Source organism: Phycodurus eques, chromosome 16, assembly GCF_024500275.1.
Source record: "Phycodurus eques isolate BA_2022a chromosome 16, UOR_Pequ_1.1, whole genome shotgun sequence".
NCBI classification, from domain to species: Eukaryota; Metazoa; Chordata; class Actinopteri; order Syngnathiformes; family Syngnathidae; genus Phycodurus; species Phycodurus eques.
Genome location: NC_084540.1, coordinates 5,025,981 through 5,050,924, shown reverse-complemented (window position 1 = coordinate 5,050,924; position 24,944 = coordinate 5,025,981). Strand labels below are relative to the sequence as shown.

Here is a 24,944-nt window from a genome sequence, read left to right as displayed (position 1 = left end):
ACAAGAATAACTAGAGCTGCCACGAGCTATAATCGGGCCCTCGCACCCCGGCCACGTTGGGGTACTTGCAGTTTGGGGTATTGGCACCGTGAAGGGCCGAAAATTGCCCCCGGGCGGTAGGTAGGACACCACGCTGTAGGACATATGCAAAGTTATGGCCCATATTGAGTAAATGTGGGCCACACAAAAATAGAGTATGACCCCCAAATGGCCCCCACTGCTGCAGGACAAGTGCAAAAGTATGACCCATGCAAATGTTGCAAAATTGGAGGCTGCAAATGACCCCTTGGGCCACCTCAGAAAAGTGACGGTTGAAGAGCAAATAGTATGTAGGGGGGGGGGGGGGGGGGGGGGGGGGGCAAAGTTGGCCAAGAAGGCAGCAAGTTTAAACCCCAAGTCCAAGTCAATCACATGCAAGAATATTTTTCAGTTTATTTTCACCTCCTCTCTCAAATAGATACAAAAGTAAAACAGTAGAGCTGTACACATTCTCGGTCACATTAATGGTGGAACAAGTTTTAAAATGATTTATATTGGTCAAAATTCACAAAAAACAGGCATTTGAACAGGGGTGTGTATACTTTTTATATTCACTGCATTTCTAATCTGCTTGATGAGCCTCCAGCCTTGTGCTATTTAACAGGTGCAACCATATATTATTTATTATTATATTTATTATTCTACATATATTTTATTTATGTTTTAGACTAAATGATAATTGCTCAGCGATATCTGAACTTGCACGTATTTTATTTAGTTATTTTTATCGTAGTTGATGTTCATGCTCAGATAAAAAAAAATAATAATAATCTGAAGTTAGCAAAGCAAAGACGTTCCTCAGTACTTGAGTAGTTATTTCACTGAATACTGTTGAATCTAACGTCACACAGTGCCCGTAAATAAACTGAGTAACACTGTTCAAAATGGAGAGTATTTCCTAAACAAGCGAGAGAGAAGTGACCCAACCAGCGCTGCGTAGCATGATGAGAGGCTGTAAAATGAAAACAGACAGTTGTTGACGTTGTGGCTCGTTCTCCTCTTTTGTTCCCCAAAGTTGATCCTCGTACTCTGCTGCCCTTCTTGCACACATTTTCACAATACTTTCCACGAGCGGAAACAGAATGCACATTCATTCAAGGAGCTGCTATCGACTACAACTCACAGCCAGGCGCTCCACACACAGATTCCCTGACTTGAGCTTACGTTCAAGCTTAAATGCTCCTTTGTCCTGTCCTCTGCGAAAAAGGGCGAACCTTACGATTACGAAGTCGCATGTCACTTCCTGTTGGGTTTAAGGTATGCCAGTCTTTGAGGTTTTTGTACGTCTGGGGTCGATGCAGGTGTCAGCCGATTTTTGCAGCTCTCAGTGAAACGTACAACGAATGAGACTTTGATGGAGTTTAGGCATTTTCGGTTTTGTGGCAAAATGTGGAACAGCGTGGAGAACTATGAAAAGTGTAGCCATCAATATTGGCTGTTTCCAATGAGGAAGGAGCAGGTAGCCATGTTTCTGTAACAGCGACGCACACAATGCCAAATGTGATACGTAAATTTTGGTGACAATAATCAAACAATCTGGGTGCTGCAACAGGATTGTGACGCAGCAGCTCACACTTGTCTGCCCAATCTAAGTCTTCAAGAGTCTGTGTTCTACCTTCATGTTTCAAAATAGTCCACAGAAGGTTTTGCCACCACAGATCAGCGGAAGAAGAGCAAAACCAGGTAAGAACACCAAGCTGACAGAGACAGGCTACAAGGTCTCGTTGTACTCCCTGCCAAGAAGCTGGGGTACCTCTGATAGGTTTAAGGAATCGATACCCTTCATTAAAGTCTAATAACGTCTTCAAGGATTGTTCATTGGTCAGAACATCATCGTCATCAGCATTGTTGAAATAACGTGACAATGTCAAGCAATGTGGTCTACTGTCATGGTATGTATAATGTCCCTGTGGAAACAACACTGGGAAGCATTTCGCTTCATTTGTACAATCAGAAAGCAGTTTAACAGGATTACTCCCTTCTGTTGGTGCCGCATTAAGTACACCACCAAAGTACTGATCTAAGGCTTCTTGGCCAATATCAACAGCCATGAGACAAGTGTCATAGCTCATACAATGTTGCTGTCTATCATGCAAAAGTCCATCGTCAACATCTGTAGGGTGTTCGGCACTATCAAGATGAGTATTTTCTACGACCTGAGTTTGTTCCCTACAAAAGTCATTTATCGATGCTTTATTAAAAGCTATGTCTTTATAGTGTACATTTGTATGTTGTAAATATTGTAATGCTTGTTGTATGTGCAAAGTGTCAACAAACTGATATTCATAATGGCCTTTATATGTTAGCTGACACTTCAGTTTAACACGCAACAAAGAGCCTTCCATATTAGAACGAGCAGGCAAATTGTTTGTTTGTACTATATTAGCAGGAACACACACACGTCACTGGTCCATGTACTCCGTTTTGGCCATTTTCATGAAGGGTATATGTAAAGCAATCAAACAAGCCAATTCGGGTGGAATGGGTTGTACAGTCAAATTGTTAAGTGCGCATTCAGGAGGCATTTGACCTTTATTAATCTTATTACACGTAAAACAAATCAACAGCTGGCCTCTCGCTGAATGCAAGCTGTTGTTGTACTCTTCTTATAATTAGCTTTGTTACACTGTGAAACCTGATGTCTAAACAACAATCTATGGCAGACGCTACACACAAAATCAGGGCTGTTTTGTTCTTTAGCAAGAAAATTCTCCATAACAAAACCAAAGTTTGGAGAGTTGTCTGTAAATGTTTGCATCCTTAATTTGTTTGCAGCTTTAACTTTGTTCAGGATTATTATGGTACTTCTGAGTACTTTTGATTTTTACTTGTTGCCTGTGCAAATAATTTTCACAGTATGCTGTTTTACTAATTTCTTTAACGGTTTGCCTATGCAATGCATTGTGGTGATATTTATTAGTACTCATTTCTTTAAATTGTTCCCTATGCAATGGGTCGAGGCGATATTTGTCTCTACTCACTAGTTCCCTATGTAAAGGGTTTAGGTTATAGTGCTTTTTACTCCTTTCTTTAACCATGTTCCTATATAACTGGTTTCAGTGATATGTGTTAGTATTTATGCAGTTGACATTGTCCAGAAGAATGTTGTTTTGGCGATATTTTAGAACACGCATTGTATGGACTTTATTCCTGTGCAACATGTCTTACATTTCGTCTTGTTGTCAGATATGTGTTTCAGTATCAAATATTTAGACAAACAAGTACTATTGGAATGTGACTGTTGGTCTGTGACATAGTTGTCAATGTACAGTTGTTCTGTGTAGTCAATTGGTAACGTTTGAACAGGTGTCAAATTGGCAGTACACGCAGCCGTTGTCACTGTCTTAGGCTGCACAGGTGTACATGAGGCTTGGACAGTACGTTGGCTGCGAATATTGTATGGCTTATAGTGCGAATGATTGACTTTACAGAAATCATAACATGTACACAAACATGTTATGATTTAACATAACATGTTTGTGTACATGTTGATGACTGATGTACACAAATGACAGTTTCGTAATGATTACCAGTGCCAATTGTCCAGGTAAATTCCGTAAGTAGATTTGGAACTACATTGTAGCCACGTGTCATTCTATGTCAAAATATTTATTCCTAAACAATCTGCCACTGCTTGAATCTCAGCTTCGGTGGCCCAACTGATTTTGCGACTGATGTTGGGAGTATGCTGCCTGGGGGAAGTGTCCTTCCATGACAACTAAAAGGTACATAAAAAAGTTAACTTTAGCTAAGCAAAGGCATACATTAATTTAGGGTCAGACTGTATAAGTGAATAAGAATAGAAAGAAGAAATGACACATTGTTGTGTGTACATTAGTGTATGCAGTTACGACTTACAATACAATGCAGTACAGATAAAATATGTATGACAAAGATGAATGTATTATAGTCGAGTGCATCACAATAACAAGTAAAGAAAAAAGTAAGACAAGAGTTAACAAGGGAACAAGGAGTTAAGTGGCTTACTTGAGTACGGTGGGCTGTGGTACCGCTAGGAGAGGCTGCAATACTTTGGCGAGGATTTCCTGGAACAGGCAGGCTTAAATACTGGTGGTGATGAGGCTGATTGGAGACAGATGCTGAAAAGAGAGAGGGGAGGGGGGAGAGAGAGAGGAAGCAAAGAGCCCTCCAGGCTACTATAATGGAACTGCAGGGCAGTATATGACAGTACCCCCCCCCCCTTTCAATGGACGCCTCCTGGTGTCCTGCCAGGCTTCCCCGGTTGAGCCGCGTAGAAGTTGTCCAAAAGGGTATGATCGAGTATAAGTTCCGGGAAATCCAAGACCGCTCCTCTGGCCCGTACCCTTCCCAGTCGACCAGGTACTGGAACCCCCTCCTCCGAGGCCTTATGTCTAGGATGCGCGACACCGTGAAGGCCGGATGGTCGTCAATAATCCGGGGGGGTGGAGGGGGTTCGGCCAGAGGGTTCAGGGTGCAGGTGGAGACAGGGTTGAGCAATGAGACGTGGAATGTGGGGTGAATCTTTAGGGACTGTGGCAGTTTTAACTGGACGGAAGTGGGATTAATGATTTTGGTGATGGGAAAAGGACCAATGAAGCGTGGAGCGAGCTTACGGGACTCTGTTTGAAGAGGAAGGTCGTGGGAAGAGAGCCAGACGGATTGACCCACCTTATATTTGGGCGTCGGGGAGCGATGACGGTCCGCGAGCTGCTTGTTATGTGCCGCGGACCGGTTCAGCGCTGCCCGGACGTCCTTCTAAACCGCCTGGACTCTCTGGAGGTGATCTTGTACGGAGGGGACTGCCACCGCCTGCTCCTGTAGGTCGAACAGTGGAGGTTGGAAACCGTAGCAAGCCATGAATCGGGACATACCGGTAGCGGAGCTGGTGAGGGAATTATGAGCGTATTCAATCCATGGGAGGAAGGAACTTCATGAGGAGAGGTTGCAGGCGGCCGGACAGCGGAGTGCCGATTCCAGGGTTTGGTTGGCCCGCTCCGTCTGGCCGTTGGTCTGCGGGTGATACCCCGAGGATAAGCAGACTGCTGCATCCACCGCCTTGCATAATTCCTTCCGGACCTAAGAGGAAAACTGGGGACCTTGATCGGAGACTATGTTGATGGGGATACCATGGAGTTTGAAGACATGTAAGACAAGGAGGTTAGCAGTTTCCAGGGTGGACGGGAGTTTGGGGAGGGGCACATAATGCACACACTTGGAAAAACGATCGACGATTGTGAGAATAACTGTGTTACCTTCAGACGAACTGGAGGAAGGGTCAGGGGTCCACCAACGGGTTCGGGGATTGCCGCCACGACAGGCACCGACCACCTTACGGCCACAGCTCCGGTCGGCCACCTCAGAAATGGAGGCGCGAAACATGGTCCACTCGGACTTGATGTCCCTCGCCTCCCCCGGAACATGAGCAATGTTCTGTTGGAGGTGGGAGTTGAAACTCCTTCTGACAGGGGATTCTGCAAGACGTTCCCAGCAGACCCTCACAATACGTTTGGGCCAGTCACGTCGGACCGGCATCTTTCCCTACCATCGGGGCCAACTCACCACCAGTTGGTGATCAGTTGACAGCTCTGCCCCTCTCTTCACCCGAGTGTCCAAGACATGCGGCCGCAAGTCCGATGACACGACCACAAAGTCGATCATCGAACTGCAACCTTGGGTGTCCTGGTGCCAACTGCACGTGTGGACACCCTTATGCTTGAACATGGTGTTCGTTATGGACAATCCGTGATGAGCACAGAAGTCCAATAACAGAACACCGCTCGGGTTTTGATTGGGGGTGGGGGCGGGCATTCCTCCCAATCACGCCCTTCCAGGTGTCACTGTCATTGCCCACGTGAGCATTGAAGTCCACCCAGCAGAACGATGGAGTCCCCAGCGGGGGCGCTTTCCAGCACCCCCTCCAAGGACTCCAAAAAGGGTGGGTACTCTGAAGTGCTGTTTGGTGCAGTAGGCACAAACAACAGTCAGGACCCGTCTCCCCTACCCGAAGGCGGAGGGAGGCTACCCTCTCGTCCACCGGGGTGAACCCCAACGTACAGGCGCCGAGCCGGGGAGCAATAAATATACCCCCACCTGCTCGGCGCCTCTCACCGTGGGCAACTCCAGAGTGGAAGAGAGTCCAACCCCTCTCGAGAGGACTGGTACCAGAGCCCAAGCATGTGTGTGGAGGAGAGTCTGAATAGATCTAGTCGGAACTTCTCGACCTTACACATCAGCTCGGGCTCCTTCCCTGCCAAAGAGGTGACATTCCACGTCCCTTGAGCCAGTTTCTGTAGCCGGGGATCGGATCGTCAAGTTCCCTGCCTTCGGCCACCACCCAGCTCGCACTGCACTTGACCCCTATGGCCTCCTCAATAGGGTCGCGGGAGTGCTGGAGCCTATCCCAGCTATCATCGGGCAGGAGGCGGGGTACACCCTAAACTGGTTGCCAGCCAATCGCAGAGCACATATAAACAAACAACCATTTGCACTCACATTCACACCGATGGGCAATTTAGAGGTGTCAAGTAAGATACCATGCATGTTTTTGGCATGTGGGAGGAAACCGGAGTGCCCGGAGAAAACCCACGCAAGCACGGGGAGAACATGCAAACTCCACACAGGCGGGGCCGGGGATTGAACCCCGGTCCTCAGAACTGTGAAGCAAATGGGCTAACCAGTCGCACACCATACCGTCTCTATCTAATCCAGTTATTTCCAATCTTTATGGAGTCTGTCACTATGCCTCACTGTCACTATGCCTCACTGGCATAAATAGATGAACAAAGATACATTACTACTTGTAAATATTTTTTGGAGCAATTACATAAAATTTTATGATTTCTGATTACTGGAAAATACTATTATATATAGGCTTGAATTACTTGTGCTGGGATCACAACACGGGTTATACTCACATATCAACTCACAGGTTCTTACAGGTGTTTAGACACTAAAAAACGATCCCACCGCACCACTCGTCAATGCACTGCCTTGCTCATTTTCCCCACATCCTGTCCTGCCCTGCCCTTTTCTGTCCTCTCTTATCTTGTTCTCTTGGTTAGTTGTTGCATGTCTTCACCAAGTTCCCCCCCACCCATCTACAAATGACTGTTATGTTACTTGTGTTCAAATATCTAGACTGTCTCACTATTGTTCTGCTGTGGTTCTCACCCTTAGTCCCCTTGTCTACTTTATCCCTCTGTCTGTCCCCTAAAACGCTTTTCTGTCCACCTGCATTTTCAATAAACATCATAATAAATTTTTTTTTTTAAATAAGCAGAGGGAGTATTTCAAACTCCCCTGGTGCACAGCAAAACTGTTCCAGCACAAACGCTTACAGAGCCACCATTCTGAAAGACCATGCATCTGAACAGGACAAGTTTAAAAATAAATAAATACATAAACAAACAAATAATTAACAATTTAAAAAAAAAGAGGCTGATGAGTGTAATCCTCCTATAGTTGGAACTTCTTACAGGGGGGACCACCACCTCGGTCTGCCAATCAAGAGGAACTGTTCCCGTCAACACGATGTTCTAGAACCGTGTGAATCAGGATAGCCACACAACATGCCGAGCCTTAAGGAATTCCGGATGAATCTCATCCACACCTGGGGCTCTTCCACTGAGTAGCTTTATAACTACCTCAGTGACTTGAACCTCAGAGATAGGACAGCCAGTCTCGAAGTTCATAGACTCTGTTTCCTCATAGGAAGGTGTTTTGGTGGAACACATTTGCAAACATCTGCTTTTACATTGAAAAAGTACGATCAAAATGTTTGCCTATTTTCTGACATGTTACAGACCGAACCAGTAACCAGAATCATAATCAATGTATGTTTGTGCATTTTTGCATTGTCAATTTGAAATAATGTTTTTGAATAAAGGGATGGAAAAATCAACATTTATTTATTTATTTATTTATTTGTTAAAATCTGAATTATCATCCATCCATCCATTTTCTGAGCCGCTTCTCCTCACTAGGGTTGCGGGCGTGCTGGAGCCTATCCCAGCTATCATCGGGCAGGAGGCGGGGTACACCCTGAACTGGTTGCCAGCCAATCGCAGAGTACATATAAAAAAACAACCATTTGCACTCACATTCACACCTATGGGCAATTTAGAGTCGTCAATTAAACTACCATGCATGTTTTTGGGGTGTGGGAGGAAACCGGAGTGCCCGGAGAAAACCCACGCAGGCACTGGGAGAACATGCAAACTCCACACAGGCGGGGCCGGGGATTGAACCCCGCTCCTCAGAATTGTGAGGTAGACGCACTGACCAGTCGTCCACCGTGCCGCCCTCCAAATGATCAATTAAAGTATTGTAGCACGTGACCAAACCGTAGCGTACGTTGAGAGAAGCTAACAGGCACAACGCCATTGAGATGATTTAACCCACCAAAAACATAGCAAACAAAAGAACGACAATATCACTTTCACAGTGAAATGATTTTTTTACCACTGTGAAAAAACACTGCGTGTGTCTCATTCATGGAGCGACTGTGGCGACATCAAAGAGGCACAATGTGGTGAGACATTTTAGTCCATGCCACACTACCTTCCGTGCTAATTAGGAGCTGAAAAAGTCTTATTTGACGGCAGCTTTGTGCAAACAGCAGCCTTTTTTCACGACCTGTGAAACACGCCCAAAGAGTAAAGGAAGCTTCATTTAGCGCTACACACTTCTTGATGAAGAAAAGAAGGCATTTTCACACAGAGAGGTTTTCAAAAAAGTAATGATGATAATAGAAAGAGAAAAAAAAAAGTCCTTAAAGACGAGAATTGTAATCTCCACTCTGTCCAATTGGGGGCAACTACAACGGTTAGAAGAGTGTCGGCTCTGTCTGGGAACTTTGCCAATCAGCTGGACAGGGGATTTGGCATTTAAACTGAACAATTTGAACTGTGAGCTACAAGGCAAAGATAAGACCGTTGCTGATTTGAGAAGTTCTCTAAATGCATTTGAGCTTTAAATGCATGATGAACATTTGCTCGGTGCCTTTCAGAGAAAAAAGGTGCTGCACTTTACTTCGGTGGAGATGGTGCTGAAAGATAATCCTGAGACTTCAATGCTCAGACTTCAAGTCTGAGACTTTTAACGTAGTTGTAGAAAAGTACTCTTAAGTGAAAAACAGCACTGGTGCACAGCATGTAATGCCAGGTTTCCCACACACCAACAACGAAGCAGATACAGATGTTCTCAGTGGCAACATGGCAGTGTCATGGCAAAATTAAATTTAAATATTGAAAAATTGTTTAAAATGTTCAAAACGTTATAAGATTTTAAAATCTGAAAGCAGATCTTTGTATATTACATAATTCATCATAAATCTGTACAAACATGGCGCAACACTGTTCATGATTTTTAAACAAATCGTGAGTGGCGATGAAATGTGACATAAGATTGGCTCAGGACCGGAGCACTTCCGATGATTGTCCCGGTTGGTAGTAGCAAAATCTGTAGGACATATGCAAACTGATGGCCCATATTGAGTAAATGTGGCTCACACAAAAATGGAGGATGACTTGCAAATAGCCCCCAGGCCAGAGGTTGACACTAATGCTTTCAGAAAAGCATGACCCATGCAAATGTTGCAAAAAGGTCCGGCCGCACAAAATGGGAGGACCGGCTGCAAATGACCCCTGGGCCATAGATTGAACACCAGTGCTGTCTGAAGCGCAAGTTATATACGCGTGTAGGAATTTCCGTAGGCGTAGGTGCGATGGAGCGCAAAGAGGTCTTTGATGAACTGTCACCATATTCTGTTTTCGGCGACCTCAGAAAAGCTACGGTTGAAGAGTCGCCTCTGGCATATATAGTATGTCGGGGGGAAAAAGCTTTTGATAACTTTTAATGTCGCAGGTGTTGCAATGGTACTGACCAAGTTAGAAGTCAATCGGATGAAATCTGTCGCAAAAGTGTGAACCTGTAAATTGTCCAAAAGTGTACCTTAAAGGGTCCTAGGTCAGTTTCTGTTGAGTTTAGGATATAGGTTGTAATTACAATTTTGCTGGTGTCGGGGTCTACTTGATCAGGCACTAATAATTTCAATAGAAACAATAGGGACCTCGCAGGTTTACCTGCTCAGGCCCTAATAAGAGTGAATCACCCCAATATAGTTTTCTATCATCTCCTATGAACGTGTGATTTTCGATGCCGAAAACGAGGTACATTTTCCCCTTTGTTAGAACAGCAGAAAATCCCAAACAAATTGAAAAATGAAAAAACGAGGTGGTAAAGGGATTTCCCAACAACATAATTTGAAAATAAGTATTACATGAAAAAAAAAATGCGATTTTGGTGGACCTCCGCTAAATTCACATACCCTATTTCCGGGTACGAAAAAATGGTGATCATTTTTCTGGATTTACTAACATACTCAACTGGAGGATAATTTAGGCACCAACATTTATTTTTTTATTTTTTTTAAACTGACCTTTTGTTGCAATGCTTTCAAGATGAACAGGAATAAACTGTCATATAATTTGATTCATCTAGTTCATCAACGGTACACTTTTTATAAGATTTTCTACCTATGTCATGTCATATATTTTGGGCACAAGTCTAATAACAGATACTCAAACACACTGTATGTATTTCAAGAATATTGCAGAATAAATCCTTTGCAATTATACAAAGAAAGTTGCATTTTCTTTCAATATTAATCAAATTTTAGTAGTAGTCCAGTTACAGCAATAGGGTTGCAAGTAACACAGTTAAAAATTCATCTTCATGTTGGAGTTTTTACTCAAGAGAACATCCTAGCTATGTTAGCTGCTATTATGCTAAGTTTTCAAGAACAAACATAGCTATATAATAACAAAAGAAAAGGGTTAGGGTTAGGGAGACACAGAAGGAGCACTGGAGATGACGAAGAACACAAGGGGGTTAGTAGGGTTGCGAGTGGGCAAGGTAACTTACAAGGAGCCATCAACGTTAGCCTGTGCACCACAGATTACGTCAATACTCCGGTGGATTTCCTGACTCTGGCAGGTTTATATGCCGGCAGTGATGAGTGCTGATTGATAACAGTTGCGCGGTCAAGGTGGTTCTGATTGCTAGGGAGAGGAGCGAGAGGGAAGGCTGTGGCACAAAGCGCCAACCGAGCTCCAAAAGGGGAACTGCAGGGCACAGACTATGACGGTTGCATTGATTTGGGTGATATGCTTCCGTACCATTATGACTGAAAACAGAAAAAAGATATTAAAAAATTTAATCGAGGGCTTAGCTTGGGTCTACCTTTGGGCCGAGGCTTCGAGTAATTAGCTCGATGATGTCATTTCTGCTGAGTCACGTCGCACACCTTTTTCTTTTCCTCAAGATGGTTAAAAATGTTTTAGTAACAGGGTTGCGTGTATGTGAGAGACACAACTTTACAGTACAAAAAATGTCCTCCAATTCTAGGATATTTTGGATAAATTCTAGGATATTTTGGATAAATTCTTGGATAACATCTCATTCAGTGATTCTGGACTGGGTTGTGGCCACCAACCAGTGAATAAAAGTAGTCCGTGGAAGTGCTGATTGAGTTTGTTTTCAATCAAATCAATAAAAACTTTATTTATATAGCACTGTATATGCATTTGTAATGCCGTGCAAAAGGGCTGTACACAAAAAAGGAACAAAATAGAACATATTTTCTAAGCATACATGCACATATACACACAAACACGCACACAAAACACCCACTCAACACACACAAACACACGCACACACACTTGTTCAACCCCAATTTCAATGAAGTTGGGACATTGTGTTAAACATAAATAAAAACAGACTACAATGATTTGCAAAACATGTTCGACCTATATTTAATTGAACAAACTACAAAGAAGAGATATGTAATGTTCAAACTGATAAACTTTATAGTTTTTAATCATTAACTTAGAATTTTATGGCTGCAACACGTTCCAAAAAAGCTGGGGCAGGGTCATGTTTACCACTGTGTTACATCACCTTTTCTTTTAACAACATTCAATAAACCTTTGGGAACTGAGGACACTAATTGTTGAAGCTTTGTAAGTGGAATTCTTTTCCGTTCTTGCTTGATGTACAGCTTCATCTGTTCAACAGTCCGGGGTTGCCGTTGTCGTATTTTACGCTTCATAATGCGCCACACATTTTCAATGGGAGGCAGGTCTGGACTGCAGGCAGGCCAATCTAATACCCGCACTCTTTTACTAAGAAGCCACACTGTTGTAACACAGAATGTGGTTTGGCATTTTCTTGCTGAAATAAGCAGGGACGTCCATGAAAAAGACGTTGCTTGGATGGCAGCATATGTTTCTCCAAAACCTGTATGTACCTTTCAGCATTAATGGTACCTTCACAGATGTGTAAGTTACCCATGCCATTCGCAGTAATACAGCCCCATACCATCACAGATGCTGGCTTTTGAACTTTGCGTCCATAACAGTCCGGATGGTTATTTTCCTCTTTGGCCCGGAGGACACGACGTCCACAATTTCCGAAAACAATTTGAAATGTGGACTCGTCGGACCACAGAACACTTTTCCACTTTGCATCAGTCCATCTTAGATTAGCTCGGCTCCAGAGAAGCCGGCAGCGTTTCTGGGTGTTGTTGATAAATGGCTTTTGCTTTGCATAGTAGAGTTTCAAGTTGCACTTACGGATGTAGCGCCAAACTGTATTTACTGACATTGGTTTTCTGAAGTGTTCCTTTTTGCCATCTGTCCCAGCTTTTTTGGAACGTGTTCCAGCCGTAAAATTCTAAGTTAATGATTATTTGCTAAAAATAACGTCTATCAGTTTGAACATTAAATATGTTTTCTTTGTCGTGTATTCAATTCAATATAGGTTGAACATCCATCCATCCATTTTCTGAGCCGCTTATCCTCACTAGGGTCGCGGGCGTGCTGGAGGCCTATCTCAGCTGTCATCGGGCAGGAGGCGGGGTACACCCTGAACTGGTTGCCAGCCAATCGCAGGACACATACAAACAGACAACCATTCGCACTCACAGTCACACCTACGGGCAATTTAGAGTCTCCAATTTATGCATGTTTTTGGGATGTGGGAGGAAACCGGAGTGCCCAGAGAAAACCCACGCAGGCACAGGGAGAACATGCAAACTCCACATAGTCGGGGCCGGGGATTGAACCCAGGTCCTCAGAACTGTGAGGCTGACGCTCTAACCAGTCGCCACTGTGCCGCATAGGTTGAACATGATTTCCAAATTATTGTATTCTGTTTTTATTTGTTTAACACAACGTCCCAACTTCATTGGAATTGGGGTTCTACATTTACTCACCCGCAGAACTATAAAATGCAAAAGAATGAAAATGTTACTCATCCATTTATAACACCGCTCATCCTGGTTAGGGTCGCTGGGCACTGGAGCCTATCCCAGTTGAATTTGGGCGAAAGGCGGACTACACCCTGAACTGGTCGCCACATGAAAATGTACCCATTTAACTTAAATATGGCCAGATTCAGGAACCTTGAACCGACATTATTGTAAAATATTTTTTTATATAAAAACGTGGTAACGCTCTACGATTGTTTTTTTTAACTGACCTTCCCAACTTTTCTCTATTTGGGGTTATTGTTTTGGATGAGCCTTCTTCAAATGCTCTCACTCTATTTGATTAAGGCTCATATGCTTATAAATTTTGGCATTTTGATGTTTGTTAATTTTTTTTACAGACAGATTCCCTTCCTGACTCCAAACCCTGCTATTTATCTTGGCTTGGGACCAGCACTGAGGCCAGCAACCCCTAACCAGGGACATACTGGGCCCGAAATTCAGCCCGGGAATTTAGATGGAGAGGTCCCTGGTGTGCACAACCGAAGACCGATTATTTTGTTGTTGTTGTTCCCCCTGCCTTGCAACGAAGCCCAGAATACTAACCAATGAGCAGTGACTGTGATTTTAGGTCTCATAATTTTTGCTGTATACACTGTATGCATAATACAATTGCCTACCCAGTACGGCAGCCTTACACACGGCATCTCTACCGGTCTGGTTAGTGCTGCTTCCTTTTCCATTGTCTTCCTTCTCTCCCAATAAGACCACCACATCTTCTTCCTCCTCCTCGTTCTCTAAGACCAGCACCACCTCCTCACTGCCACCATGGGGTCACCCAGTCCCTTAATAACCCCTCTGCTAGTGACCTTCCACCCAGATGCTGCTGCTGCTAATAATAATAATTATCATAACAAGGTAATTATTTGTGTACAATTGTCTACAATTTGTCTACAATTATTGTTTTTAGCAAACAACGCTGTCTTCTAAGATAATTATTTTAATACTAATACTGTTCTTAAAACACAAAGGCAATCCATGTAAGAAAATGTCATAAATCACACGCGCGCACACACACGCACGCACACAATCACGCACGCCCTATTGGAGGGTTTACGTTTTCTTACATCAGAGTAATCCCGCTCATTTGTTCACATATCAAATAATACTGTATCTAAGTATCCCTTCATTGCTTTAAAGTGTCAATCACAAAGTCGGGTCACAGAGACTTGATCCTTTTCTGGTGGTGAGCAACAACAAGAATCAATGTTGCTTACAATACATAAGGACTAAAATACTGAACAATGTTTTGTACCAAAACATTTGCATAACAAATGCATGGTTTTCTCGGTCTAATATTTTGCCACTGTGCCCACCTGTAGCCAGTCGTATTGCTGGATCCTTCCTCCACTGAAAAGATTTGTCAGTTTGGGACATTTTGGTTCACGTCTGGTCTGGGGCTAGGTGGGCGGAGACGACCCGCTTTGGGCTTGTCTGCTGCTTAACAACAATTGTCGGTCGCACAGCGCACGGCACAACAGCAAGGATCCAACAAAGTCACGAATCATAAACACACGCTGCAGCCTGCAGGCTATAATATAGACCGGTACTCCGGCCGGCACTATCGGCTTGGCCTTGTTGACATAAGGGTAGCCTTAGGCGGTTCGGGAGTTGTCCCGAAATTCCCACTTGCCACCCCGCCCCTGCCTCTAACTCTAAGCCCCAAGAGGCTCGGATCCCCCCCAAAAAAACAAGAACAATTTGTTGTATTTTTATTGCTCACATTTGCCATCAAAATGCACTTGCATTACAGTTGGATCTCAGAATATGCTTCCTGTATTTTGCATTGTTCACATTTTGATTCACATTTTTCCACAATACAGGTACAGTATGTATGACAGAAGTGAGACATCCACCTTGCGAAAGGAACACGCTGTTGTCTTCACCTTCCTCTTTTGTTTACTTGCTTAAACTGAACCATACTATGTTGACGACTCCTTCCAGCGATCACATATAAAATCAAAAGTAGAAAATTATGTTTGGCCATGCAAAACATATGTGTACCTAGTTTCTTACAATGTAAGATAATCAAAAGGATCATCATCGGTGGAGGAATGAATTTCCAGCGGTTATTACTTGGAACAACTCCCCCCAAACCCGTCCAGCGTCTGTGTGGAATCAAGACACTGGTACAAGGATTGGGAGTAGCCACACCAAGAAATCACAAGACTTCTAGCACACATCTAGTAAGGCATTGCAATTATTTATGTGTATATGTGTGTGCGTGTGTGTATATACTGTATATAGTTACAAATACTATACTGTTTAATAGGATGATTAATTCCAAATGGGAGGTAAATCAGTGGTTAAACTCCATTGTAAAAGCAAAGAGAAAAAAGGGGACCCATTAAAATGTCCATACAAAAATAAATGACATAATGTTTACACATTATTTACGTGCAAAAAGTAGAAAGTATATATGACAAATACAGGTTTGTGACACATTCTAGACAGAATACAGTTTGGAAAACATACATTAAACAACATTTGCAGCAGATGGTGTGATACAATTTCACAACCGCAGTATGTTTGAGCTCATCCTGTCTACATTAAGCATCAAAAAGAAAGAAATCGCAGCGGGTTTCCAACTGTGTAAAGTTACAAGCGGCCTTCTTACCTTCTGCAACACAAAGCTCTTTCCTCTTATGTAGTATAGCACAGAAATGTTCAGTGCAGCCTCCGTCTGCCTTTCTCCACTGTTCTCGTCCCAAACCCTTTTCTATCCTCTTCTAACCCCCCTCACTGGGTCAAAATCACAGTTGATCAGAGAAGGGACCAATAGCAAGCAAGGCGACAGGGTGAGGCCCTTCCTCTGTGACAGGAAGCTAACAACAAACACCCAGAGACCATGGGGGGGGAGGGGGGGGGGGGGGGGGGGGTTGGTGGAGGTAATGAGAGATGGAGATAAAGAGATGCAGATGTTTGATGACTCTGAATAGCGCTTAGAGGTCAGGAAAAGGTCAACACGGACATTTAACACTGACATTGCTCAAGCCATGTGCATATTGTTGAACGACTATTAGATCTGTCTGCTACTACTGTCTGTCTATTTGAAGTGTGTAAGATGATGGATATATGAGAAACATTCACTACTAAATGGTTTAAGAAGAGGTGTATTTTAAAAATTTGGTTGAAATTAGTTTCGGCCATTTGTGAACACTCCTTCCCACACAGTATATGCACGCATTAGTGTTTCAATCATTAACAAACTGTAATCATTTCTTTGTTGGGAACACCTGTCAATTATCCATAAACTAATCTCATTTTATAAGGGGAAGTCAAAAATAATGTGCCCAATTTAATTTAACCTACTAATAACTGCCCGCCCAGACACCACACCCCCCAATAAGTTTAAACCTGTCCTCTTCCTGTCAGCCATTTTGCAAACGATGTCATTGTTGGATGCCCGTCAGAAGTAGAGTGCTGTGATTGAATTTCTTGCTTTGGAAGGGGAACCACCACTAAACATTTTCAAAAGGTCGCAAAATATGTCTCGTGAAGCTGCAATAGGCTATAGCACAGTCAAAAAGTGGGTGTCCAGGCTTAAAGGCAAAGAACAAGAACTTGCTATGAGTGGCCTCTGTGACAAGCAAACGAGCGGTTTATCCTTGGAATAGTGCTCAGGTCTAGGCACTGATCAGAGAAGATTGTAGAGTCACCATTGATGATATCAGTATCATGTGTCATCATTGATGAGATAACCTTAACCCCATACACATTCTGTCAACCTTTTCAAATGTTTAGTGGTTTTTAAATAAAGGAGGTTATTCAGTTACCTGGTTATTTATAAATATTTTACCTGGTTGGTAAAATATTTTTGGTATTATACTGCGATTGGCTGGCGACCAGTTCAGGGTGTACCCCACCTTTCCCCCAAAGATAGCTGGGATAGGGTCCAGCACGGCCGCGACCCTTGTGAGGATAAGTGCTACGGAAAATGGATGGATGGATATTAGAAAATGTCCAGTAAATTATTGTATAGCTCATCATATTAAGGAGACGAGATAATTAACTTATGACTAAGGGGTGCCAGTAAATATGTAGGTTCTATTATTTCCGCTCCTTTTCCAATATGTAGAAACAAACTGTTTTCAATTTTCACGTGGTTCTTTGCAAATATACCTACGTTTGTCCAATATTGTACTTATTTTCTTTTCTGTTTTTATGTTTAAAATAAATTGCTAAGAACAACAAAAACATGTATTTAAGCTACAAACTGTGAACATTCTGAAACAAATTTCAATTATTAGTCAATTGAAAAATTGGGCTTTTTGACTACCCACTCCGTATGTCAAAATTATTTAAATGGCTCCTGGTTGGTCCAATATGTAACCCTCTCTCCTCACATCAGGAAGGTGTCAGGGCCAAATATTTGGATTTTCTCAATTCATAAATTATACTGAAGCTCTTGTTTAAGTTACATTTTACATAAAGTTCCTTTAATCTCTTCAATGTTATTTTTCACTTTCAGTGTTTTTGGTGGACTATCTAAAACATAAATTCCTGCCAGGATATTTGCCATTGTTAGGTTACGGAACCTCTCTCTGCCTTTAATCTCAGGGAAATTGCTTCTAACGTCTGGATATATATTTTTAATAAAAATAAGCAATTTACTGAAGGGTGTGTCGATGCAGTTAAATAGGGAGGGAATGAGCAGCGGACATCAGGATGGGAAATGATTGCTAGCAAAAGGGCAGGGTGCTGATGGAGTGATACAGTATGACGAGCTTGAGGATTGCAGATAAAGAGGAGTTAAATACTCTCGATAACTGCAGGGCGGGCTCTCCATGGGGGATTGTTGTTTATGAAGGAAGTCTTTTTTTAAATCTTGCATTGCATCCTTTGGCACTCGCAGTACATACAGTGGGGGAGGGGGGAGGGAGCATTTGGACAGCCAGTAATTGTGCAAGTTCAAGTTGAGAAGTCTGTAATTTTCATCATAGGCACACTTCAATTGTGAGAGACAGAATGTGGGAAAAAAATCCAGGAAATGAAATGATTTTATGATTTATTTATAATTTATTTGTATATTCCTGCGGAAAATAAATATTTGGACACCTATCAACCAGCTGTAATTCTGGCTTTCGCAGACCTGTTATTTCATCTTTAAGAAGCTCTTCTATCCTACACACTTTACCTGTATTCATGGCACCTAGTTGAACTCCATGTCTGTATAAAAGACACCTGTCCACACCCTCAAACAGTCAGAAAATGGTAAATGGTAAATGGACTGCATTTATATAGTGCTTTAGCTACACCATCACAGTGCCCCAAAGCGCTTCACAAAGCTTCACATTCACCCGTTCAGGCCCACTGGGAGCAAATTAGGGTTCATTGTCTTGCCCAAGACACTTCGACATACAGACAGTCGGAGCCACGATTCGAACCGGCAACCCTTTGGTCACTTGACAACCCGCTCCACCAACTGCGTCACAGCCGCCCCAATCCAATCCAACTTCTCCACCATGGCCAAGACCAGAGAGCTGTCTAAGGACACCAGAGACAAAATAGATGATAGCAATGATCTTGAGAATGGTGAGTGATCCAACCAAAACTACATGGGGAAAACTGATCAATGACCTGACGAGAGCTGGGACCACAATCACAGAGGCTACCATTAGTAACACATTACGTCATCATGGATTAAAATCATGCAGAGCCCGAAAGGTCCCCATGCTTAAACCAGCACATGTTGAGGCCCGTCTAAAGTTTGCCAGTGACCGTCTGGATTATTCAGAGTAGGATTGGGAGAATGTCATGTGGTCAGATGAGACCAAAATACAACTTTTTGGTATAAACTCAACTCACCGTGTTTGGAGGAAGAAGAATGATGAGTGGCATCCCAGGAACACCTTTTCCACTGTGACGCATCGGGATGGAAACATCGTGCTTAGGGGCTGCTTTTCTATAAAGCGGACCGGACAACTGATCCGTATTAAGGAGAGGATGAATGGGGCCATATATAGTGATATTTTGGGAAAAAACTGCCTTCCCTCTGCAAGAGCATTGAAGGTGGAATGTGGCTGGGTCTTACAGCATGACAATGACTCCAAACACACAGCCTGTGATACTAATGAGTGCCCCCAGAAGAAGCATTTCAAGGTCCTGGAGTGGCCTGTAAGTCTCCAGACCTCAACCCAATAGAAAGTTTGTGGAGGGAGTTGTAAGTCGGTGTTGGCCAGCGACAGACCCGTAGCATGACAGATCTGCATGAGAAGCTAGGCCAAAATACAGTACCTGCTACAGTGTGACCAAACCTGGTCAAGAACTGCAGGAAACGTTTGACCTCTGTTTTTGGAAAGGTTTCATTACCAAGTACTGAGTTAAACTTTTTAATTGTCCAAATATTTATTTTCCGCAAGAATATAGTAATAAATTGTTTAAAAATCATACAATGTGATTTCCTTGATTTTCTTTCACATTCTGTCTCACACAGTTGAAGTGTACCCATGATGAAAATTACAGACCTCTCTTGTCTTTTTAAGTGGGACAACTTGCACAATCTTAGAGATAGGGTGAGAAGCTCGGGCATCCGGGAGGATCTCAGAATAGAGCTGCTGCTCCTCCACATTGAGAGGAGCCAGATGAGGTGGGTGGGGCATCTGATTCAGGATGCCTCCCGGAGGCCTCCCTGATGAGGTGTTCCGGGCACGTCCCAGGGACGACCCTGGACGCACTGAAGAGACTACGTCTTTCGGCTGGCCTGGGAACGCCTCGGGATCCCCCGGGAAGAGCTGGATGAAGTGGCTGGGGAGATGGAAGTCTGGGCGTCCCTGCAAAAGCTACTGCCCCAGCGACCCGACCTCGGATAACTGTTAGAAAATGGATGGATGGATGGAACTTGCACAATCGCTGGCTGTCCAAATACTTTTTTCCCCACTGTAATTAACTGCATTGGCACAACTCTCTGAACATGTCTGCCCATGACAGTATTGGACTAGGTCTAACATTAAATATGAAGAAAAGGTCAGCAGGTGTTTGAACTGTATTGTATTTTATATACACTGTATGTACACTGCTGACAAATTGACTAGTGCTATTCTAATAATTATGTCTCTTGTGCGCTTATTTTGATACCATTGATTCTCAGCTGCAATAGATGTAATAATCATAATGTAGCTTGGATTTACTGTATATAGCACCTTTCGGTTAGATGTAGCTTTCTGCAAAGGGTGTGGGGGATCTGCTCACAGGAAATTCACAGTAACATAAGCAGGAAACGCTGTTGTTGAAAGACGGACAAATAAACAAGTTATCTAAGCATTTAGGACAGTTTTCTCATCAACAAAATGACATTCAAGGGGTTCAACCTTTTTTTTACAGAGACAAAACTGATTTGGCCTGGTTAGTGACATTTAAGTGATTGTTGAAAATACTAAATGTGTCATAAAGCCTTGAGGTGCTGGCTTTTGAAGGCAAAATCTGAGATCTTTGGGACAGTTACAGTTTCATCAACTACCACAAATCTATGCATACAGTTATTGCTTATGTGTTGGAAATCAAGGATTGCATGAAGAATAGTTTAACTGAACTGTCTGTGAAAATATTTTTTCCATTTAACCCCCTAGATATTCCTTGTGGGATTATAATGAGTATAAGGAGTATAACAATATAAAAAAGCATGTTTTTGGAATGGAGTAGGAAACTGTGGAGTACCCAACGAAAACCCACGCAAACATGGGGAGAACATGCAAACTTCACACAGGTTGGCCACAGCCTGGATTCGAACCCGCAACCTGTAGCCACAGCTGCCTTTGGGCAGTTTGAGGGAAGCGTGGCTGCCATTCTGCGCCTACGGCCCCTGCGACCACCACCAAACATTCATCCCTTGGCAACACGTTGCCCCAAAATCCCCCAAAACAAGGATGCCGGTAAATAGTACTACATACGGTTGCGTACCACTCCGTACAATTACAATAAGGAAGTTTCCTTACAATAAGGAAACTGGGAGTAACCTTTCACAGAAAAAAAAAAATAGTAAACTTCATGAAAACCAAGTTACGACTTAATTTCAATGTCCATATATTGGCTTTGATGGGAACGTCGACCTCCCCAACATGGCCGCCACGTAAACACGTCAGAAAGCCGGGCTCCTTCAGCGCGCTAGGGTATCTGGTCTTCACGGGGGGAGTGGGGTGAATGGGAGGAGGAATGGCAGAGAGAGACGGATGAAGATTGCGGTCAAGCCAGCCTCCACTCGTAAAGTAGCAGTCAAACCAGCCGCCCCTAATTTTGTTTATACTAGGCATTACGGTAATAAATCGCCAACTAGCGGCGACAGCCACCTCCAAAATAAAAGCCAACTAATAATACGGACGTCAATTCTCTTCGGTTACGGAATGCAACCATCAAAATTATTTTTTAATCTTGAGATGCATTAAAAAATGTAGTTTATTTGATATCTTATGAAAAATAAATGGTAAATGGACTGAACTTATATAGCGCTTTATCTACACTATCATAGTACCCAAAGCGCTTTACAAAGCCACACATTGACACACCACATTCATGAACCAATGGGCGACTGCTGTCATGTAGCAGGGATTCGAACCTGTTCTACCTACTGAGCCAAAGCCACCCTAAGGTAAACCCCATTGGTATTGCAAGACAAGTCCAGATCTGTTTGACAGACCACCAAGGACTCCACTAAAAGAGGTTTGATGAAGATCTGATATTGTATTTCAAAATAAAAGTCTCTGAAAACTGCATATTTTGCTGTCATTACCCCTGACTGAAAAAAATCTGTTTAAAAAAAAATCTATGAGCTATCGCAACACCAGTCCAGTACTGGGGGACACAACACCACCCCGGGTCTCCAACAAAAGAGGTCCCATCCAAATCTGATGTGGAATTTCAAAATAAAAGTCCCTGTGAAATTGGTATATTTCACTGTCACTACCACTGATTTAAAATATTCATTTAAAAAATCTGTGAGATATTACAACACCTAGTCCAGTTCTGTGGGACAGTACACCACCCCAGGTATCCAACAAAAGTGGTCCCACCCAAATCTGATGTCCATCCATCCATCCATTTTCTACCGCTTATCCAAGGTCGGGTCGCGGGGGCAGTAGCTTTAGCAGGGACGCCCAGACTTCCCTCTCCCCAGCCACTTCATCCAGCTCTTCCGGGGGGATCCCGATGCGTTCCCAGGCCAGCCGAGAGACGTAGTCTTTCCACCGTGTCCTGGGTCGTCCCTGGGGTCTCCTTCCGGTGGGATGTTCCTTGAATACCTCACCAGGGAGGCGTCCGAGAGGCATCCGAATCAGATGCCCCAACCACCTCATCTGGCTCCTCTCGATGTGGAGGAGCAGCGACTCTACTCTGAGATCCTCCCAGATGACTGAGCTTCTCACCCCATCTCTAAGGGAGAGCCTGGATACCCTGTGGAGGAAACTCATTTCGGCCGCTTGCATCCAGGATCTCGTTCTTTTGGTCACGACCCACAGCTCGTGACCATAGGTGACGGAACGGAACGTAGATTGACCGGTAAATTGAGAGCTTTGCCTTTTGGCTTAGCTCCTTCTTTACCATAACGGACCGATACAAAGTCCGCATCACTGCAGACGCTGCACCGATCCGCCTGTCGATCTCCCGTTCCATTCTTCCCTCACTCGTGAACAAGACCCCAAGATACTTGAACTCCTCCACTTGGGGCAGGATTCTCATCCCCGACCTGGAGAGGGCACACCACCCTTTTCCGACTGAGGACCATGGTCTCAGATTTGAAGGTGCTGATTCTCATCCCAGCAGCTTCACACTTGGTTGCGAACTGCTCCAGCGAGAGTTGGAGATCATGGCTTGATGAAGCCAAGAGAACCACATGCTCTGCAAAAAGCAGAGATGCAATACTGAGGCCACCAAACCGGACCCCCTCTACGCCTTGGCTGCGCCTTGAAATTCTGTCCATGAAAGTTATGAACAGAATCGGTGACAAAGAGCAGCCTTGGCGGAGTCCAACCCTCACCGGAAATGAGTCTGATTTACTGCCGGCAATGCGGAACAAACTCTGACACCGGTCGTACAGGGATCGAACAGCCCGTATCAGGGGATTCGGTACCCCATCCTCCCGAAGCACCCCCCACAGGACTTCCCGAGGTACACGGTCGAACGCCTTTTCCAGGTCCACAAAACACATGTAGACTGGTTGGGCAAACTCCTATGCACCCTCGAGGACCCTCCCGAGGGTGAAGAGCTGGTCCACTGTTCCACGGCCAGGACGGAAACCACACTGCTCCTCCTGAATCTGAGATTCGACTTCACGACGAACCCTCCTCTCCAGCACCCCCGAATAGACCTTACCAGGGAGGCTGAGGAGTGTGATCCCCCCGTAGTTGGAACACACCCTCCGGTCCCCTTTCTTAAAAAGGGGGACCACCACCCCAGTCTGCCAATCAAGATGCATTGTCCCCGATGTCCATGCGATGTTGCAGAGGCGTGTCAACCAGGACAGCCCCACAACATCCAGAGCTTTTAGAAACTCCAGGCGAACATCATCCATCCCCGGGGCCTTTCCACCAAGGAGCTTTTTAACCACCTCGATGACCTCAACCCCAAAGATAGGAGAGCCCTCAGAATACTCAGACTCTGCTTGGAAGGCGTGCAAACTCCACACAGGCGGGGCCGGGGATTGAACCCTGGTCCTCAGAACTGTGAGGCAGACGCTCTAACCAATAGATAACAGTATATTTTAAATAGTTAAAGAAAGGCGTTTTTTTATTTTTTTTGATCAAACCTCTTTTGGTGGAGACCTGGTGTGTTGTAGTGTCCCCCAGAACTGGACTGGTGTTGCAATATCTCGTAATCTTTTTTAAATTAATGTTTTAAATCAGTGATAATGACAATGAAATATACCAATTTCAGGGGTCTTTTATTTTTAAATGCCACATCAGATTTGGATGGGACCTCTTTTGTTGGAGACCTGGTGAGGTGTCGCGTCCCCCAGAACTGGACTGGTGATGCGATAACTCATAGATTTTTTTAAATGAATGTTTTAAATCAGTGGTAGTGACAGTGGAATTTAACAATTTCAGGGGACTTTTATTTTGAAATTTCACATCAGATTTGGATGGGACCACTTTTGTTTGGAGACATGAGGTGGTGTTGTGTCACCCAGTACTGGACCGGTGTTGCGATAGCTCATAGATTTTCTTTAACAGATTTGTTTTCAGTCAGGGGTAATGACAACAAAATATGCAGTTTTCAGAGACTTTTATTTTGAAATACAATATCAGATCTTCATCAAACCTCTTTTAGTGGAGTCCTTGGTGGTCTGTCACACAGATCTGGACTTGTCTTGCGATACCAATGGGATTATGTTGGGGTGGCTTTGGCTCAGTAGGTAGAACAGGTTCGAATCCCTGCTACGATTGTCCGCATGTCGAAGTGTCCTTGGGCAAGACACTGAACCCTAATTTGCACCCAGTGGGCCTCGTAACACCTTGTATGGCAGCAGTCGCCCATTGGTTTATGAATGTGTGTGTGTGAATGTGAGGCTTTGTAAAGCGCTTTGGGCACTTTGATGATGTAGATAAAGCGCTATATAAGTGCAGTCCATTACCATTTATTTTCCCCAAGATATCAAATAAAGTACATT

General features: G+C 43.8%; 1 protein-coding gene and 1 long non-coding RNA gene across 2 annotated transcripts; both read right to left on the bottom strand.

Moving 5' to 3' along the window:
• Nucleotides 1–3,564: 3,564 nt before the first annotated feature.
• Nucleotides 3,565–5,165, bottom strand: LOC133415071 (uncharacterized). Its single transcript, XM_061700883.1, has 4 exons — nt 5,148–5,165; nt 4,990–5,097; nt 4,027–4,776; nt 3,565–3,757 (listed from the first exon to the last, which is right to left on the bottom strand). Exons 1-4 carry the CDS (start codon nt 5,163–5,165, stop codon nt 3,635–3,637), a joined length of 999 nt encoding a protein of 332 aa, XP_061556867.1. The 3' UTR covers nt 3,565–3,634.
• A 9,882-nt stretch (nt 5,166–15,047) lies between these two features.
• Nucleotides 15,048–16,054, bottom strand: LOC133415191 (uncharacterized). The gene is made up of 2 exons (XR_009770097.1): nt 15,966–16,054; nt 15,048–15,285 (listed from the first exon to the last, which is right to left on the bottom strand). It is a non-coding gene; the product is annotated as an uncharacterized LOC133415191 (long non-coding RNA).
• Between the last annotated feature and the right edge of the window lie 8,890 nt (nt 16,055–24,944).